Source organism: Rhamphochromis longiceps, linkage group LG18, assembly GCF_057381845.1.
Source record: "Rhamphochromis longiceps isolate RC_006_pf linkage group LG18, R_longiceps_female_GT1.1, whole genome shotgun sequence".
In the NCBI taxonomy this organism is placed as follows: Eukaryota; Metazoa; Chordata; class Actinopteri; order Cichliformes; family Cichlidae; genus Rhamphochromis; species Rhamphochromis longiceps.
In genome coordinates, this window is record NC_140574.1 from 35,361,569 (window position 1) to 35,382,993 (window position 21,425).

The following is a 21,425-nucleotide window of genomic DNA, read 5'->3' on the forward strand; positions in this document are numbered from 1 at the left end:
TAGACATGCAATTGAGTTTAAATAGTGTCTGCTGTTCAATACCTCAAAATTTTAAATTCACACGTGGTGTCAGAGTGTGCCAAAATTGGACAAACTAGACAACGTCTGAACATTTATTTATTTATTAAAAGCGCAAAAATTTTTCACTGTTTCACTTCAGAAGCATAAATCTTTGCACTTTTCATATGTTGATTACTGGTTTTATGAATTTAAATGTGAACCAAAGTATATTTTCAAAGTGGTTATATGCTAAAAAAAAATAACAAATAACTTGAGGAAAAAAATCTACTTACTTTTTCTGTGTTCCAGCCTCAGTAACTTTGACACAGTAACATCCGTTGTAGTATTTACACCTCTGATGAAATCTCACAAATGTTAACTTTGTTTTGATACCAAGATTGTTTACACAGAGTTTGTAATTGCAGAGAAACACTCCACTCATTTTGGGCATGTCTTTTTTGAGCAGGAAGCTCAGAAAGCCCCTGGTGGCTTAACTGGTTATTAACTGATCTTTTGTTGCTTCTTCTCTCCCTTTCTTTCAGAGTCTGTAGCTCTCTGCTCAGGGACAGTCTTCTGCAGCCCTTCTGTGATCACAGGCCTACCTGGCATTTCTCATCCATATCCTTCTTCTTTCCATTCACCCATCTTTCCCCGTTATGAAAGGCCTGTCCAGTAGCCGGGGTCACCATCATGTGGTCTCCTATGAACCATCATATGATCCACTGGGTCACCATGTTGACCGCAAGCCATATTTGATCAGTCAGATGGACATGCCTGTGCCCATTCCCATGCCACATCCAGCTGAGCTGCCCTACTACAATGCTCAGCGTACCTCATACCCCTCTGACAGCAACAGCATCGTCCCATATGGAACCTTCCCCAGGAGGTGCCACTCTACCTCCTCATCTCACCATCCTGAGGTAAAGGATGAGTGTATGGCCATGGTACCATATGTAGGAGGAGGAGGAGGAGGTGGTGGTGGAGGAGGAGGAGGTGGAGGAGGCTATGGGGGTAAAACACCCACTCGGGTACCAGCAAACTTTGTGGACCCGTTTGAACGTCAGCCATCATTTTCCAGAGATGGCTACCATACATTGCAATACAAACGAGGGGTGCAGGCCCACAGTGGGGGGATGGGGGCCAACAACAACAATGACAGTCCAGGGAGAATTCGCCATCTTGTCCACTCAGTCCAGAAACTCTTCACCAAGTCACATTCATTGGAAGGGCCACACCACACACAGTCCTCCAAGGGGGCCAATAATGGGAGTGTTAATGGTGGTGGTGGTGGCGGTGGAGGAGGTGGTGGTGGTGGCTCGAGGGCCAGCCCAGAAGGTGAAACTCCACCAGTGGGAGTGCGCCATCGGAAACGCAGTAAGAGCCGTGAGCGCTGTAGATCAGCAGAGCCCAAGCATCGAAGCCACCACCACCACCACCACCAGCTCCACGGCTCAGCATCTGCTCCAGGCTCTGGATACTGGAGCTCAGATGACTACCTGGAACGGGAGCTGTGTCTCTACCACCCTCACCACCACCAACCTCCACCCTCCCCCTCCCCCTCCATTTCCCCCTCGCCTATTGCCATGACAATAAGCCGGTATCCCGGCAACAACCCAGACAAGTTCCCCCAGACTCCCCTCCCCAGTCTCTCCTCCTCGCAGTCCCAGCAGTACTTCATGATGGACCCTTACGGCACACTAAACGAGCACACACACACCCACGCACACCATGGCCACACACACCACCATTCTGCACTCAAAGCCTCCCGGAGCAACAACGATGTGAAGTATGCAGCGTCGACAGCATGTGTGCCAATTAGTGGTAGCAGCAATAACAGCGGTGGCGGTATCGGTGGAGGAAGTGGCTCCTTGCTTCCAGTGGGTCTTGTGGACGGGCCCCTTGTGAAGAAAGGGCCATGGTCATCAAGCCTAACGGTGAGCAGGGCCCAAGAGGTCTACACCAACAACAGCAGCCACAACCAGCCACGAGCCAGCGCAGGATCCGGTAACCTAAACCTAGATAGAGCTCTAGTCAAATCTAAGGGCAGTCAGCAGCAGGAGCGCGCTTGCCATTTCTTACAGGTAAATAATTCCTCCCCAACCCCCATTCAAATCCAGTCAATTCACCTTCTCCCCCCTCTGTTGATTCCCTTTTCTCCACAACTTACTTTTTTCCATCAATGCTTCCTCTAAGTCAGTGGTGTCCAGTCCTACAGTTCCAGGTAGACAAGGGCAAACCAAGTGGAGTCCATAAGTTTGTTTTTAGTTTAGCAGATATGTGACAGGTTTTTGCTCTATCAATGCCAAAACAACTGGGCACTTGACAGCCCTTTTGAGAAAAATCACTACAAAGACTTCATGAACTCTTAAAAGATTAACACACAAGTCATAAACACTTCTCTTAGATATCTAACTTAATAATAAATAATGTAATTAATTATCATAATATGTCCTCTGTCAATCAGGCACTGTATGACTGATTATTTGTATTCAAAAGTGGGAGAGCAGTAGAGTGATCAAAGACTGAAACTAACTTAAATAAACTGGAAAATAGATTTAATGACAGATATTTCTGGACAGTTTAAGAATGCTCCTACCATGGGAAACCCAGTCATCACAAAATGATGAATAGACGGCAGTGATGGAGGACTTCAGCAAGGGCCTTTCATGCAGGTTAGCTGAAAGAAACATGACCCAGGATGAAATATGTTTCAGTTTAGGAGACAGGGTTTAGTAAGCGATTGCTTAGGTGCTTTGAGAGTTTGTATGTTCCTATGTTGTTTGGTGTTCTGTTGGAGTGAAAACTGCAGATTTACATGACTGGAAAGTACTACTGAATATCACTGACTATAACTGATGGCACACTAGAATAATGAAGGCTTCGCCACATTCATCAGTTTACAACTCTGAGAACCTTTTGACAATGTAAAAAAATATCATATTTATACCACTTATACTATTATATTTAGATAACCCTGGTATTTTCTTCTTTTAAATCAATGACTTAAATACAAATAATTAAATCATTTTATTGAATTAAAACTGATTTCTTACAAATACGATTAGGTGTTTTAGAACATATTATTTGTAAATTGAGAAATCTGACTTCATGAGTGTTTGCACAGAAATGCAAGTAGTGGTGATAACTGCATCGTCATACTGATAAGTTCAGGACACATAAGAGCTATAGTTACTTGCTTCTTTCACATTGAAAGCAATAACAAGTGGAAGCTAGAAACCCCCCCTAAAAGCTACACCAAACACCACCCATTTACATGCTGGGCTTTAAAAGTAAATAAACAAGCAAACCAATGAAAAAGCAACAAGGATTTCAAAATCAGACTGAAAACTGTGAAGATCTACTGCTAAAAAGACAAAAAGTACTCTGGCATTGATGTTTATTTTTTGTCCCAACCAATATTCTATCAAACATGTGTTGCAGACCGGGACAGCAATATACAACATAACACGATTCTTTAGAAAGTTTACTTCAGGAAAATGTTCATTAAAAGAAAATCAAAAGAGCACACATGCGTATGTGAGTATTGGGAAGATAGGGAACACCACCAAAGACAAATCAACCGCAGGTCACTGCTTTAGTACTTCATTAGCAGTCTTAATTTGGGTTTGGGCCTGGTTATCTTTGCACATAATAGGAGCACTTAAAAACAACATTAAGAAAAACCCCACACTCACTAGTAACAGTGCAGTATGTACTCAGAGTCAGGTGATATGGATTTGTTCTAGTGTGTCCAGACCCTTAGAGGGAACATTACTCCCTACCACCAGTCTACTACTCTTGTCTCCCAAGAACCCCACTGCCACCTACTCCTCTTCTCTACCACTTCCCTCTCTGCCTTTCCTCCACTCACCCAACCCACTCCCACGCTTCCACCTACCTTCTTGCCACCCACCAACCCACCTCTACTTCCTTTACTTCCTCTTGGTTTGGAGAGCCTCCCTCTTCCTTCTCCTCTTCCTCCTCTATCCTCCTTTTGCGTTGAAGAGAGAAGTAAGTGCAGAGCCAATAGCAGCCTTACTCTCTGAATGCTAGGTAATGACATGAACTCATGAAGAACAACATCCTTTCCTGTTTGTAGAGTTCATTTTTAATTTAGTAGTGTTTCCCTTCCTGCCTCGCTACCAGTTACCCTGACTTTCTCAATATTTTTTGTTGGATGAATAAATTAATTTTGCTGTTATTTGAAGTGTCGTGTTAAACTAAGTGTTGGGGAGGTATTTAACGCCACACAGGGAGTAGAAGTGTCTGGCAGTTACCTAATGGTGCTGCAAGAAAATGTTTTAATGTAATTACTTGATATATACAGTACATTCTAAAAAAAAACATTTGTGCTGCTGGAAAATCTGACACCATCCAAGAAGCACTTGGTTTGGTGCAATTTTCACTTTCTATTATTTGCATCGAATATACGATCATATTTCCGATCATTTTTACTATACTAGTTGTGTACTCAGATTTCTTGGTGGCAGTCATTCTCCAAAGTGTATGAACTGGGATATTCAAGTGATAAACAAACATAGCATTCAGTGTACCTGTCTACAGACACGTCTACATCAAAGACCCACAATGGCCAGAGAACAATGTTGCAGATGACTTTTCTATATGCTGTTCAGTGTCAAGTTGGATATCATTAGCTATTTGCGCCTTCATTTCATTTCATGTTGAAGAGCAGAACAAATGACATCTTATGGCAGGATGAAGACATCAGAAACAGACAAAAGATGATCTAACCACAACACAAGCCTAGTCATTAATTAATCGTGTTGCTGCATGACTGGGACCTCCAAAGTTGTGATCGTAAGCATAACGTGCACATCAAAATCTTAGTTAACCAGACAGCAATCTTTTTTGAAGCATTCAAATACTCACAGCCCACAGCTTATAGTGTACGCCACGAGTTTTTAAAAATTTGGCTTAAGGACATGTTACATATGAATATTGCTAACAAAAAGCTTGAGAAGCAAACTATGATAACTGAATAGTCTTGATGCATGCTCAATCATCCAGGTAAGTAAATCTCCAAAAGTTGATTCTGTTCATCTGGACGTAGCGTTTTGTGGGAGAGACGTACAAGCTTTAGGCAGTCCTTGCCAAAGTGGGTTAAAACATCTAAAACGTCTTTGGCCAACCCACTTTTAGTCATTGTGCAAATGTACAGTTTATAAGGTTGGAAACCTGCAGTCAGCTGAGACTGAAGAAGTCACCTGGATGAGTGACGAAATGTTTCTCCCAGTGAAAACGCTACGTCCAGATGAACAGAATCAACTTTTTGGGATTTCCTTACTTGGATGGTTGAGCATGCAAGGCATTTCATACCTGGCATTAAAACACTGGACACAGTGTCCACCAGTGTTAACAGAAATATGTCTATTACAATTTCCATCTGCACAGACTAAATGTCAGAGTGCAACATGAGTTGAATTTAGCTACCCGGCATATGGCTAAGTAAATTTAGGGTTAGGCTAACCCTAACCATAGACATTGTTTGACAACGAAAAATCTAAAATGTTGATGTGATTGGCACTGGGCTGCTTTTTGTAATTCAAAGGGACAGAGATGAGTGACCTGTAAAACCTCAGGTGACTGTGTTATGCCTGTCTCAGTAATTCCCTCTCAACATCAGTAAAAGGTCTGACTGCCACTGCTTAATATGAAAAATAAGGTATGCAGAAGTAGACCCACTTCAAAGTTCCACTGTGTAACTGATAGTTAGTTAAATAACCTCCCCAGTACCTGCTTGTGTTTATGTGTTATTCTGTTTTGCAATGTGGTATAATCTGCAAGTGTGTTTGTGTGTGTGTGTGTTGATGCAAGCTCTTTGCGGCTGCATTATACAGTCTGACAGAATTACCAACAAAGTTGTGAGCATTCACGCTGCTAAATACAATACTAAACCCCACAATCACAAACTTTATTTTTAGAGCTTTCTAGATTTGTAATCCTTTGTGAGGTTGCCCATTACCTTTTCAAGAAACCAGTGAATAATTCCTGGCAACACAATGTATCTTAGTTCTCTAGAGGAACAATCGTGACCCAAGCTGAGGAGACAAATGTGGAGACAAATCACCGTTTTAAAACCATTATGCAAAGATAGAGGTCAGCTCATAGCCAAACCCACTGTGGACACATGCCATTCATTTCTGGTTAATCAACTTGAAGATTAGTAGTAAAGAAAATACTGAAACATCAGTAGGCTAAACAGGTGCATTTTGAAGTATTGCAGCATTATTACATTAGATGCAATTTTCTAGATGTAGATATTCCACATAGCTTTGTGTGCTGGCTCACTTTTATCAACAGGAACAGACCTTAAATAAGGACTGGCCAATCAGCTCCGTAGTCAGGATGGTCCTATCATCCCCCGGTAGGACTATAGATAACCAGTATTGTTGGGTGGCAGAGGAGGCTGTAGCAAGAAGGACCTGATGCTTAGCAGTTTGATGACAGTCATTTTTATTTGCAATGCTTTCTGCTCTTTAATCTACATGCAACTTTTAAGCTGTCCCCTACAGCTCACTCACACCACACAGCTCTCTCCTCCAGGCCCGGCGGCTACTGAAATAGGTAAGGTGTAGTTAGTGTGATGAATAACAGGTGAACCCACTGCTCAGAGGGTGAAAGGGCAGACCAGGAGGTAATAACGAACGGAGTCAGCCATCCACTGGATTTTCTCCAACTGGTGCCCCAGATGCTGTACCTCCCTCCATCCAACTGCACTTGTCTTCAGGTTGACTGTAAGCCCCATCTGCCTGAGGGACTCCAGGACCACAGCCACCCACTGCATATGCTCCACTCAGGTGTCACAGTGGATGAATAGAATAGAATAGCTTTATTGTCATTATATGACATAATGAAATCACAATTGCATGTCCCTTTAAAAATCCATATGAACCCTCACCCTCCCCCCTCCCAAAAAAAATGTAAAAGTAAGATGGCTGATGATGATCAAATCACCCAGATAGGCACCAGCATATGCACTGTGTGGATGCTGCACCCAGTCCATGAAGTGCTGGAAAGTGGCTGGGGCTCCAAACAAGCCGAACAAGTGTGATGAATTGATACAAATCATACAGAGTAGAGAAGGTCATCTTTTCCTTGGGCTGTGGAGGCAAGGAAATCTGTCATTATCCCACAGTTAAATCTAGTGTTGCGAAAAGGCGAGCAGTGCTAACTGGTCCAGGAGCTCATCGACCTGGGGCATTGGGTAGGCGTCAAACTTTAATAGGGTGCTCTACGAGATTGGTACTTGTAGGGGCTAGAACACATCTGCAAAATGCTGTTGCAATTGTTTAATAATAATAATGGATTGGATTTATATAGCGCTTTTCAAGGCACCCAAAGCGCTTTACAATGCCACTATTCATTCACTCTCACATTCACACACTGCTACGGTTGTAGCCACAGCTGCCCTGGGGCAGACTGACAGAAGCGAGGCTGCCATATCGTGCCATCGGCCCCTCTGGCCAACACCAGTAGGCGGTAGGTGAAGTGTCTTGCCCAAGGACACAACGACCAGGACAGAGAGCACGAGGATCGAACTGGCGACCTTCCGGTTACAGATACGCTTCCCAACCCCCTGAGCCACGGTCGCCCATGGCATGGTTTGACATGGTCATCGCAATAGCGTCACAAGACCGCTCCATTGGAAAATCCTCCAGGGAATTATCAGAACTGGTGGGTTCTCCCATGAAGGCCCCGCTGTTTCCTCCTCCCCAGAGTCAGCGTTAGATGACCTCACATCACTGCTGAGCACAGCAACAGACCCTGCATGTCCCTACTGGCCACATTCGCACTGCCCCATTAACCTACTGAACTCGATCCAATCTGTTCCAAAATTCAAAGGGTGCATCAGGCTTGAGCTAACTACAGCCTTCAGTCTATGTGTTGTGCCTGACATAATTAATTTCAACCGGTCCCATGGGATATTTATGAATTTCCACATGCACACACCTAACCACCACCCACTCTGCCTCCAGTAATGCCCCTGGACTAACTAGGGTTTGGTGGACCACAAGGCCACCAAGGCCTGGCATATACTCCCTTGGCACCTTACCAGTATGCAGTCTGTCTCTCTTGGGACCGGAGGACGGTGTCAGAAGGAACATCTGTCCCACCTCCATTACTGGGCAATCCTGGCAAATGTGTCCTGTCATGAAATCTTTTCCTCAGGGGCGGGACTGGTCGACTTCCACTGGCCACAGCTACTCTCGGGACTGCCCCAGCTGCACCACCAAGTGATCTTCAGCTAGGGTCACGGCAGTTTCAAGGCTCGCTGGCCAGTGATAGCCGACCCACTCCGCTCTGCTGAGAGCCCCTTCACGAACTGTTCATGCACTACCACATCCAGCAGTCACACCTCTTTCAGCATGGGGTTGGGCTGCAGCCTGCAGTGTGTGGCATCATGCAGCCACCCGGCGTAGGTGAGGGGCCTGTCTCCCAACCCCAGATGTTCTCAAACGAGGCCCTTGCCTGGGTGGAGAGGCTGAGGGTGGCCACCTGGCCCTCGCCTGACAGCAGCTGCATCTAATGTCTGTCACTCGGCCTGGACCCGCAGTTTATTCAGCACCACCTCCAGCTCCTGGTGCATCACTGCCAACTCTCCCACCATCTGTGCCAATGCCTCCACTGCCCGGACTGGCTGCTGATCCATCATACTGAGCTGGGTTTCGGCACAACTGTAGCAAGAAGGACCCGATGCTTGGGAGTTTGATGTCAGTGATTTTTATTTACAATGAAGCACACGCAGCTTTGCAGCTGCCCTCTCCAGCTTACACACACCATACAGCTCCCTTCTCTGAGCCCTGGCGACTACCGAAATAGAGAAGGCATAGTTAGTGTAATGGATAAAGCTGTGCCAGCCAGCCTTCCCTGGCACTGTCCCCAGAGCCCGCTGTTCAACCCCTCCCCTGCAGCTGAACCACAAACCACACCCTGCTGTAGAGGTTAACGTGTAGCCATTAGTGTAGCACTATCCACACTCCATAAAGCCACATTGTGCTTTATGGAGTGTGGAGAAAAGAAATAAATAAAATACGAGCACATGTATGTGAGAGAGGAACACAAACAGTGGGAGTTTATTTCTCATTTCCAGCATGAAGTTTACTCATCGACATGCAACAATGAAAGACTTAGCTGACCATAATTAGGTAGCATACCTGGATAAATAACAGCTAAAACTGTACTCAATTATAAGATGTTTATGGTGCTTTATTTTTTTGTACCTTAAGTTCTAACAACTTGTCCAGATGCCTCACTGGTTTGTTCTGCACTCTTCACTGTGCCCTCCCCACACCCTCACATTTGAACTAAAGAGCATGTTCCTAGCATGATCACATTATGGTCTAATAAAAAAACAACAAAAAACCCCAAAACAACAATTAGAAAGATTCTCCTATTTTCCAAATTGATAATGACGATGGATGCCCACAAATGGATCCAACACAAAAGTGCAAGCTTGTACACGGCTAGACACGTGTTTGTTGCAAGTGTCAATATTTGTGGAAATACAACATGAAATTCTAGAGAGGCAGATTTAATTCATTATGAATCCGAATGAAATGATGCTACTAATTTAACCTGTGGAAATGGGCTAAACATCACCTTGATTGTTGAGCTACTGCTGATCACTTGGCTATTGTCAGCCTCCCTGAGCTCATTGTCCATCTCTTCTATTCATAAAAAGGGCCACTATCCAGTGCTGTGTGCTATGCACTTTAAACAGTATATGACCTCAGTGCACCATCTTCCTATAGGTTTGTTAGAAAGGGGAGCAGTTTTCATGAAAGTTCTGCTTGTGTCTTTTTAAAAAATATAATTTTGTGTAGTGCAATACCCAGACCTAGTCCACACGGGTGACATTTCCTGCTGAGCTAGATTTCACAGATAATAAGTGGGATTTTACAGGAACTCCTGTTTGAACTTTGGACTAAGTCAGCTTGAATTTAATATTCGTGCATAGCTACAATACTTTCACATAAGGAAGATTACAAATGTGCTTCATGAGCGTAGACAAGCCGAATCAAGTCAAAACCAAACTAGAGACAAGGGCAAAAGATTAGCATGACTGGGAAACTGAGGAAAAGCTACGTTTGTCTTACATGCAAAGTCTTGCTGTTAAGTATCAGCTACAAACAGCTTATCAGAGCTGCTCAGTTAGCTGTGTCAAAAGAGCACATTAAAGCTGTCTCCATTCCTCTTGGCTGTATGTTCTGTTCAGCTTGGGTGCTGCTTGCACTGTTACAGTACCTGTTATTTCTAATACTGCTGTCTTAATCTATCAAAACAGTGTTGCCAAGGAAACAGTCTACATTTCGCAGTAAAAAAAAACCCCACAGTCGATGCTTAGGACACGCAGTACATATTGAGTCACGGAATCACATGAACAGGGACTTCTTTATTCATTTATTATGTTAGTGATTTCATTGTAAATGCTTAGAGACGCATCACATTTCTGACAAGCAGCATCTGCATTAAGCGCAGTCTAAACTATCAACTGCAGCAATTCACTATTCCTCAGCCATTACAGCAGAATGAGTGTTGAGCTGCACTGGAAGTGAAGTCTGTGCGTGGGTGAGAAGCACTGCTGCTGCTGACTGCAGCTGGTTCTTTCCTCGCATTCTCTTTTTTTAGCCAAACTGCTCATTTGTGTGTCTTTGACGTCACACACATACAGAGAGAGAGAGAGATATTTAGCTCAGCAGATCTGTTCAGCCTCTTTCCCTGTGTGATTCATATATAATTAGTCAGAGTAGCAGTACATTTCTCCTGCTGTCTGTCTCTGTTATTGTCTTTCAAATTCTCACACTCTGGTCTTAAATGTGAAGGTGGTAAACACAAGTTTCATGCAGCGCCACACTACATCTACACTGGCCAGCCATAATATTAAAACCACCTACCTAATATTGTGTAGCTCCCGCTTGCGCCACCAAAAGATTTGTTGACAACATTTGGGGCACACATTCTGGATGTCCTCTGACCTCTGGCACAGGGACATTGGTGGGTGTCACCAGGTCAGTGCTTTGAACTCTAAGTCATGTGCACATTTCCTTGATACAGCAGGCGCTTGTGCAATGCAGAGGTATGCTGGGTCTGCACACCCCTACTTCAGATGTCATCGCATTTTAATGCAACAATCAATGTTATTCACTTTGCCTGAGACATTTTGGTGCTATATCTTTCATACATAGTGTTATTATCAGTTCAGGCCCAGGTTAATAATGACCACCTCCGGTGCTGTTGGCCAACAATGTGCTGGTGGAAACTGTCCTACTGTTGGCTAAAGACTAAGGTTGAATGAATGAAGTGGTAGAGAGTAGTAGAGAGAGTCCCAAGGGCAGAGAGAGTGGTAATTGGAGCAGATTCCAATGAACTTGTTAAAATGAAGTAGTTAAAATGTAACCCAGTTAATGTAGTTGAAATGAATAGAGGTCTGAGGAGGTGTTTGGAAGGTATAGTGTTAATAAGAGAGATGCTAGGGACAGATGGTATTGGATTTTGTAAATGTTGTGGAGATGACTGTGGTGAACACTTACAGAAGAGGGATGAACAGAGGGTGGTGCACGAAGGTAAATTACAGCTGCAAGAGTTAGGAGACCGCAAGGTCGTGTCAGGGGAGAATGTAGGTGTGCAACATCAGATGGTAGACTTTAGGATGACTTTGGACATCACGAAGAGGAAGAAAGTAAAGGTAGAATCAAGGATGAAATGGTGGAAGTCAAAGAAAGAAGAATGTTTCACAGAGTTCAGGGAGGAGTTGAGACCGACTCTGGGTGGTAGGGAAGAGTTATCAGAAACTAAACAGGTCGGGGAAGTCTGTTTCGTACATCCTCTGGACAGAAGAATGAGGACAAGGAGATTTAGTGGAGGAATGAGGAAGTACAAGAAAGTATTCAAAGGAAGAGGTTAGCAAAGAAAACGTGGGATATTAAGGAAGCTGAAGAAAGTACAAAGGAGTACTGAAAGGCTAGGTGTACGGCAAAGAAAGAGGTAACAAAGGCAAAGAAAATGGTTTATGTTGAGTTGTATGTGAGACTGAGTATTAAATAAGGACAAAAGGACTTGTTTCGACTGGCTAGGCCAGGAGTGTCAAACTCCAGTCCCCAAGGGCCGGTGTCCTGAAACTTTTACGTGTGTCCCAGCTGAATAAAATTAGTAGATCATTAGCAAGACCTACTCATGTTACAGCAGCTCATGAGTGATGAACATGGTGCTAGAGAGGTACATTTTTCCAAACACTTACATTTATTTAAATTTACTTGAACAGGGTTAGGGGTTGCCACCTCAGCATGCAGTCAAGTTCTACTGCATCCTCAGCACTTTTAAAACAATATTACAAACCATTGTTAATATTTTGATTTCAGAAAGATTCTTTCTTTTTTGTAAATTTGCATATTTTGCCCAGTTATTTTTTTGTGTTACAGTTTCTTCTCAGTGAGCAAGCAGGCCCTCAGGTCAGGCACATACAAACACACATGCACTTAAAGGCACATATACACTCTGTTATGTTATGCATTAGCACACTTCTGTGTTGACAGATGCGTGGTTTGGCCAAAGAGAAATGCCAGACCAGTCTCTACACATATTGTCCCATGTTGATTACCCAACAGACTGTACTACTGCAGTGAGAGAAATCTGTATGGATGATGTGTGTTAGAGAGAGATATAAAAAGGAAATGCTATCCATCAGTGTAGTACAACTGTGTTTTTGGTCAATATGTTTTGTTCTTTATTGTATTAAATGTTGTTCTGCATGCTAGCTTGGTTTCATGTACCATCAGGACAGTTTAGTTAGTCAGTGTAGTGGCTGGGACTTGAACAGCAGTGGAGCAGATCCTCCTAACACTGTTCTTTGTCCTCTTGGTGTGGTCATCAGGTACCTCAGGATGAATGGAGCAGCTTCTCTCCTCTAGGGAAGGAAGATGACATCCCCTGTCGGAGGATGAGAAGCGGCAGCTATGTGAAAGCCATGGCTGAGGATGACAGCGGAGATTCTGATGGAAGTCCCAAGCCCTCTCCCAAGATCCAAGCTCGGCGGGCCAGCTACCTGAAAGCCACACAGCCATCACTGACTGAGATGACCACTCTACAGTAAGCCCCTCCATTCCTCATTGGTTTATGGGTGACATACTATAAGAAACAGAAGGACCTGTACTTGCAAAGGCTTCCATTAGTAAGAGTTGCACATAGTGAGAACAAGAAATCGTCGAATTTCACCTGAAAATTAAGAACAAATTGTGGTAATGATAAAGCATCTTGCTTCGAAAGCACGGGTGTCAAACTCCAGCCCTCGAGGGCCGGTGTGCTAAAACTTTTAACTGTGTCCCGGCTGCGACACACCTGAATAAAATTAGTAGGTCATTAGCAAAACTCTATAGAACTTGACTGCATGCTGAGGTGGCAATTCAGCCATTCACTTACAATTACTTAAATTCGCTTGAGTAGAGTTAGGGGTTGCCCTCGAGGACTGGAGTTTGACACCCCTGGAAAAAGGTAAAACAAACAAAGAGACAAAAAATGTTAGGAGTGGGGAAGAGTATTTTTAAGCAGCTTAGGAGTTTCTTAAGTAGAGTCCAGGTTGCACCCCTCAAGGACAGCAGCTTATACCCCAGATGTGTCTATAGTTTGTGATGGTGATTTCCTAGACAATTGTTTCTCTACAAGGGCACACCTGTTCCAATCATTTAATTCAATAAAATGTTTACAAAACTCCAAATACAAAGTGTCTTGATGCATGCTCAACCATCCAAGTAAGGAAATCCACAAAAGTTGGTTCTGTTTATCTGGATGTAGCGTTTTCAGTGGGAGAAACGTCTTGTCACTCATCCAAGTGACTTCTTCTGTCTCAGCTGACTGCAGGTTTCCCCAACCTTTTAAACAACATATTTGCATAATGACTGAAACTCGCACTACTGGCAAACAGCTGTGAAGTGAACGTGGCATGTCTGTTATTGCCAGATGGGCTGGCCTGAGTATTTCAGAAACTACTGGGATAGAGTTTACAAAGAATGATCCAAAATTGAAACTATCCAGTGAGCACCATGGTTTGCTCATGGCCTGTTGAAAACTGTTTCTGCATCAGTAATATGTCTTCTTTGTCTGTTAATCGTGTGAAACTGCACATGATTATTTGCAGCTAGCGGCTTGTTAATGCTCTCCATCAAATCCAAAAACAGCATGTTGATATATGAAGATCATAAAGGCTCCAAAATTGATCAGATTATATTTTAAATATTAGTTCAGTTCTCTTGTAAACCCCAGCTGTCGATTGTAAGTTTAGAGTGTTTATTAAGATAAAAATAAAAGCGTTCCAACATCTCACCTGTTTGTTTTTATTCAGGCATACATGTAAACTATTTTTATTAAGAGAGAGATGAAGCTTGTGTTTCTGTCATGTAGTGATTATGCTCAACTGTATGAAGCTTATTAGACATTATGAAACAGGTGATAACAGTGCTTAAGATACTTTTTGAAATTTCTTTCTTAAAGAAATCTACTACATCATGTGTAATTTTTCTTATATCATCTGTCATTTTGTATTGCAAATAAATTGCATAATATTAGCTTAGGGTGACTGGCTTGGAGGGAAAGTTAGGCTGTGATGGTTTGAAAGTATGCTGAGAAGGGATAGTTGATAAAAATGCTGAAAATGGAGCTGCTAGGCAGGAGTCAAAGACAGAGACTACACAGATAGACGGATGCAGTGAAGGAGGACATGCAGAGCGTTGGTTTGACAGAAGAGGATGCTGGGGATGGGTGAGATGGAGGCAGATCATCTGCCAAAGCCACGTCTAAAGGGAGTGGCATGATGGTGGTTTAGACAATGAAGATTATTCCAAGGTGGTTTGAGATATTTATTCATGCATACGTCTTCTCTTTCCCATGCTACAGAGTCAGACAAAGACACAGCTTCTCTACCTTTACATTTATACCTGTTGGTTCTCCGCATCTGATGCCACATATGATTATATTTAAGAGAGCCTCCTCTTGCTGGGGGTCTCCTGACCTCGACTCCCCTCAGACCTGCTGTCTCCTTTCCAAAAATATTCCAAGTCGCAGGGTCCACATATGTCTCACATGCTCCCCTATCCTAACCTTGACATGTGTACGTTAGGCTCAGTTCTATTTACAGAAAACAGAAAGATTTCTTAAGCCTCTAAACGTGTCCAAAGACAGAAGTTTGTTATGTGTCCATTGGTATGTGCTTGTCTCTCGTGTGCGTCTCCCTAAGGCCTGTGTCTATATTGTGTGTTTGCATGCTTACACCTATATGAGGTTATCTGTGTACATAGGTGTGTGTATCTAGTGTAGTTGGTGAAAGGAAACAAGTCAACCTATAACAGTCAGACATTGTATATAACACCTGTGTTTGCAGGATTTCAGCTGAGCACTCCCCCAAACTGCAGATCAGGAGCCACAGTTACCTGCGTGCGGTGAGTGAGGTTTCAATCAATAGAAGCCTGGACACCCTGGACCCCAAAACCCTCCTCGACCCCAAATCACTGCTGTCCTCACCCCAATACCGCTCACGCAATGAAAGCTACATGAGAGCCATGAGCACCATCAGTCAGGTTGGTTGGCATCACTGCTGTCTTTATATTTACTGTATACCCTATTCAGTCATTTCATATCAAACAGTTTTGATGTCAAACCATCAAAGACTCATCTTTGAAGGTTGACACATCCTAATTCCATTACTGTATACCATTGCGGTTTCCTAGGATCTCACTGTTGCTGTTACAAAAACATCACGGACACGTGGACATATTTTTCCACTGGCTGACTTTTCATAGGTTCAAAAGTTGTCTTGAGCAATAGTTCTTCAGGCTTTCTGGAGATCTTTTAATGTTTATCATTGGACATTGTCTGCTTTTTCACTCGTTTATACTCAAATAGTTCAAACAAAACAAGGCACCTAACCCAAGAGATGAACTGATGTTTTGTCTAAACTTAGCAAAGAATCTGTGTTTTTGTATCATTAGGCACTTGGTGTCAAGACTGGCTACATGGCCGACAGGAGTAGGACCCAAATGCAGTACTCGAAATGAGAGTGTGAAAAAGTACCCGACAGCTCTAGGGATTCTGCAGATGATCCATGTTTTATTTCCCCTTGCAGTTGATGCACACATGCTTGCACACACACATGTGCGCACACATACATGTCTTTCATGTTGCTTCCATTGTTTCCTTTTCAGCATACTTCAGCCTGCTGTTTCTGCAACTCTCCTCTGCTTCTGGTTCACATCTTCACGAAAGTTAGCAAACTGCCATTTCCCACCAAGAGTCATGCTCATAGTTCACAAACTGTATATCATGTTAAGGATCTAATACCCTAAATTTTCTTTAGAGCCCCATCGTTAAACCTTGAAGGAGTATCTTTTGCCATGGATGTCAAATGCACCATATGGTGGGAAGATTCCCTACCCAGTGGTAGCATGTGGTAAAAGACCCATTGCTCCACAAGCAATGGTGATCACAGTCATCATTAGGTCCTAAACCCACACCTAACCTCCCAGAGGTTAGATGTTTCCTTTAGAGGAAAGGAAAACAGATTTTTTTTATTGCTATAGTTTTGATGTAAATCGGTTAACATGGTTATTTTGGTTTTTGTGATTAACTAGTTTAAGACTTTAGACTAGGTTATGGTTGGGTTCATCACAAGTGATGACTTAGATCTCACATGGTTAAACAGTAATGGTGTTAAACATCCAATCAATCGCTGCACCCATGGCAACTGTTCTACTGATTGCACTGCCATTTAAAAGTGGCAGCAAATAAACTTTTCTGCAGGATCAACAATACTACCCTGAACCATGCGATACTTTAATAATTTCAGTGATTTGAAATTGATTTGTATAGAGGTTTCCTCATTGTCCTCTAAATCTAAACTCTAAATTATTCCCTCTGTTTGTCCTTTTCTTCATTTGATTTCCATCAGCTGAGTGAGGTGGAAGTAAATGGGCAGATTGAGCAGGTGTGTGAGCAGGTGTACAGTGAGATGCAGTCTCAGGCCATGGAGGCTGCCATGGACAGCATGGACACCATGGACACACTGCCTATGCCGGGATGCTTCCGGATGCGGAGCCACAGCTATGTAAGAGCGATTGACCAGGGCTGTGGGGAGGAGGAAGGAGAAGGAGGGAGACCACTGCTTCTGTTACCGTCCTCCCCACCACGTACATCTGCAACCACCGTCAGGACCATCCAGAGCAGCACGGGTAGGGAATTTTTTACCTTTTTTTTTCCATACAAGGGACCACTGGGAGAAAACCCTACAGTCCTTGGCTTTGAGCCTTTATGTTAATGAAAAAGTGTGAATCTCTTTGTACTGTTTGTTGAAATCTGTTGTGATATGATTTAATCACTTCAAATGCTGCTGAAGAGTAAATATCACTCATAAAGGGAAAATGGATGCTGAAGAATTGCTTTAAGGTCAGTGGTGTCTTGTGGTGAAGCTTTGAAGTGCATCACTGAGGTGACCTTTGTTTGACCAAGGTAATATATTTTCCCATTTTCACAAAAATCCTGGCTTGGAGGAAACTAGAGGGAATTTTGTGCAGCGTTGAAAATTGTTCTGCATTGCTGTGGAAGTGTCACACAATTTACTTATTGTTATTTTTTTTGCTATCACAAAAATATAAAAGATTTTGATTTCAAGACTGGTAGAAAAAATAGCTAATAGGATTTATTTTGTAATCAGTCTGTTGTGGTTAGTTATGTGGGGTGACATGCTGGCAAGGCAGACAACTTAATAGCTTTATTGTGGTCTTTTATTTGTCAACCTCACTGTAGCTTCTAGTACAAGGGTGTTACTTTAAAAAAGTAATTAATTACTATTTACTTAATCAATATTGTATTTAAAATACTTATCTAATTACTGTGTCTGAAAAGTAACTTAATTACTCAATAAGTAATTTAACTAAATGTAGGGGGTCATATGATTGTTGGGTTTTTCTCTGTATCTATGAAGCGCCTTGAGGCGACTTTTGTTGTGATTTGGTGCTATATAAATAAAATTGAATTGAACTGAATTAACTGCAATGTTCAAATAAGTTCTTTTAAAAGCAAAACATGATTTAATATGAAGGTAACATGAGCAGAGAGTACAAACATGCTGAGGGATTGTCTGTGTTAGTTGAGTGAGACGGTCCAAAACTAATGTGTACACTTATGTCTGCATTTTGATTTTGTTACATACGAACAAAATGATAGCAGAAGTGCTGCCACGTGTGTGGGCAGAAAGAGAGGACCGATGTGTTTTCAGTTTGGTAGTTCAATGAAAGACTTCAGTTAGTTAAGAGTAAGGCAAAAACAATGCGTTCACGTTTGCAGTTTTGTCTTGTTATACAATATTTGAAATAAAAACAAACAAACAAAGAAAACACTACATTTTTGGAAATGTTTGTGATTGTTTTCTTGTTTGTTTGGGTTTTTTGTACTACTTGAACACTGAAGTAGCCCTCACATGAGATGACAGTGCCAGCAGTGGCCCACAGTTCATTTAAGTTTGAGACCCCTGGTCTAGGAGGTCCTAACAGTTTACACACTGTGTGTTTGTTGTGTTTGTTTGGACATGAAAAAGTCCAAAGCAGACAGAGATTGGAGAGTTTAGTTTCACTTCGAGCATTAGCGCCCTTTCCCCTACTGTCACTAAATTTCATTAAATAATTATTAGGCATTGTTCCATGTAACTCTTAAGTGTTTTGCAAAAACACAAATAAACAAACAAATTAATAGTCCTCTCATTTCAAAGAGGGGATGTTCATAACATTGATCAATGACAAAGCATTTATGTGGGGCTGCTGCTGATCAATATTAAAAAGCTGGTGGGGGGGCGATGATACTCCCTTGTAACAGACCTTCAGCCTGATTTTCAGCATACAGGGTTTATGGAGACATCTTTGGGCCTGAAACACGGCTTCAGTTGGGGAAAATGTGGGCATCTGAAAACCCCACGTATAGACCGCTGAACCCACAGAAGCAACTGCAGACTTCTGGGAATGTTAATGCTTGAGAAGAGGCAGGTAGTCTACTCCCAACCATGATTTTAGAGCTTATCGAACTGACAGATAAATATGTTATTAATGCAATAATTCAAAAAAATTTAATTAAATAATTCAAAATCTGCGAAGACTGTGAGGTTGCCCATCCCAAACAAAAATGCCATTCTTATTTTTTTTCTTTGGAAAAATAAAGTTTTGTCCACTATTATGGTCATTTATGTAAAAGATTCTGGTAAGTACATTTTATAACAGCTTTCCTAGAAATTCTGGGATTGGAGGGATTTTTCCCAGATCCATGAGCAGCCAAAGTTCATATATTTAGGTTTAGAGAAGCCAAAGACTTAGTGCCAGCCCTTTTTGATTTTGAGCCTAACATTATAGATGTGAGCAAATGTGTTTAATGTTTTGGAGAAGTACAACAATTTTTACACAAACCTTTACTAGAAGTTTGTTTTAGTTTAGGTTAATAAACATTTAAAAGTTTTTTTTTTTAAATAAAAACCTTCTTAGTTTGCTGAGGTTTTCATTGTTTCTCATTGTTTTGTTTTTTTATAAACAAGTGTTTTTAAATTGGGTTTTTCTACCGGTGTGCTGTTCAGTAAAATTAAAAAGTAAAGTAACATTTTAACAAGCATTCATTTTCTTGAATAAACTGATGGTTTGATAATGATTTGTTTACATAGTTAGAGCAACTTTTCTTGAAAAAGCTTATTATGATCATCTTGGTAGTTATGAAGGGGCACAGAAGCTTCTTAGGGGTGTACAGAATGATACATGTAATAAGTTAAACGTGGAAATGGTTAAAGACATTTGAATCAATTTCAAGTAAACCTTTGTGTTTTGCAACCCTTAGTAGAAGATAATGGTGGTTTTAAGTAACTGTTTTTGATTTGTTTTCCAAGGAAAAGTGAAAAACACGTGTTTTGACGTGTTTGAGTCCAGTTTAAAAGCCAGATTCCTGAAAAGTTACAGATTCTCATCAAGAATTCTTTAATTCAAATTTATAAGCCGGCTGTATAAATGTGTTGCAGCCTATTAAATTTGGTTCTTTTGGATTCTTTAGGGCCAAGAAAGACACGGCTCAAAAGTGGTCTTTTTACTTTAAAAAATGATCCTTATTATACATATCTGGGATATGGAGACCTGAACACAAAACACACAACCCCAGGTCTGAAGCACAAACGGAGCCTAGTCATTTATATACTTGCTCTCTACGTCACACTTTAAGTTTCGATCAAACAGCCGAGTTGGTTTCACTTTCTAGCTGCAAAAGCACGCTCTGCAAAAGCATGTAATTTCCTGTCAGCCTGCAGCCTAGTTTTACACTGAAGTCTGGGCCTCTCTTATATAAACCAATATAATCAGCATATAAGCATTTAAGATCATATATTTATTACCTAACAGACCCCCTCTTTAACTAATTCTATTAGTTAAACTAATGAACTGACTCCCTCAATAACTACTGTTTACTAACAACAGATATAATTAGTTTTTCCTGGTAAAAGGACCTACTTACATTTATCACTCTTTGGAAACAGCCTCTATAGAGTTAACTTTTCCCACCCCCTCTACGGGTCACATAAATCTGGTCTTAACACTATTTCTTGGGCAATTTACATAAAATAGAAATCCTTCAAACTATTCCTAGAGTCCCTCTCATTACTCTTTATTACTTTTATGGCCACATTTAACCCTAACAAGCCTTTAATCTCCTAAACAACACATTTTCTTGAACTGTGGAGCTGTGTGCTTCTTCTGGGTGCCCCTCTCTGGTGGTTCCGTTCGGTCCGGTGCTCCCTGGAGTCTCGCCACCCCCGTGGTCGCTGTGGTCCCGAAATCTCCTGCAAAGGAAACAAACACCTTTCCCTACTACACCTCCCTAACTTATTTTGTTCATCAATTGTTCTCTTCAAATTAAACCCAAAATCCCCCTTCTTGACACATCTCATGTGTCAAATACACTAAAGCCAGCTACTAAAACGTTATAACCTGTTCTTGATTCAGCATATTTTGATTTCATTTTGCTTCTCTTAATGTAACGTTACATTCTAATTATACGTTATCAGACTTAACCAGAATATATGTGCTTTCCTTACTTTGCTCCTGTTTTAAAGGAAAAACCTTGGTCACTTCGACAAGTGTTTGTTATTCTATAACTGCATTTTATATGAAAAGTCTAGCAATCTCCTCTGTGACTCATAAATATTACTTTTGTGTTAGTTATTTTCCTCTATAAACTTTAATTGACTTCTACAGTGGCCTATTTTGTTAATGGCATGAGTTCTATCAAAACGTTTCTCCCCTTTAGCATTTGGCATTTTCCCAACAGTATAATCTAGTACCATAATCTAAACCCAGTCAATAAAACAGAATTTTCTTAAAGCAAACATCAGCAACCCAAAATCA

General features: G+C 41.8%; 1 protein-coding gene across 2 annotated transcripts in view; it reads left to right on the forward strand.

Moving 5' to 3' along the window:
- The first annotated feature begins 656 nt into the window (after positions 1-656).
- LOC146648753 (disks large-associated protein 1-like) overlaps positions 657-21,425 on the forward strand; it is a 69,642-nt gene continuing 48,873 nt past the window's right edge. For both annotated transcript variants that reach the window (XM_085388612.1, XM_085388613.1), the window contains exons 1-4: positions 657-2,081; positions 12,893-13,107; positions 15,392-15,587; positions 16,955-17,234. In XM_085388612.1, the coding sequence (XP_085244738.1) occupies positions 657-2,081; positions 12,893-13,107; positions 15,392-15,587; positions 16,955-17,234 (2,116 nt within the window). The remainder of the gene's footprint in view (positions 2,082-12,892; positions 13,108-15,391; positions 15,588-16,954; positions 17,235-21,425) is intronic.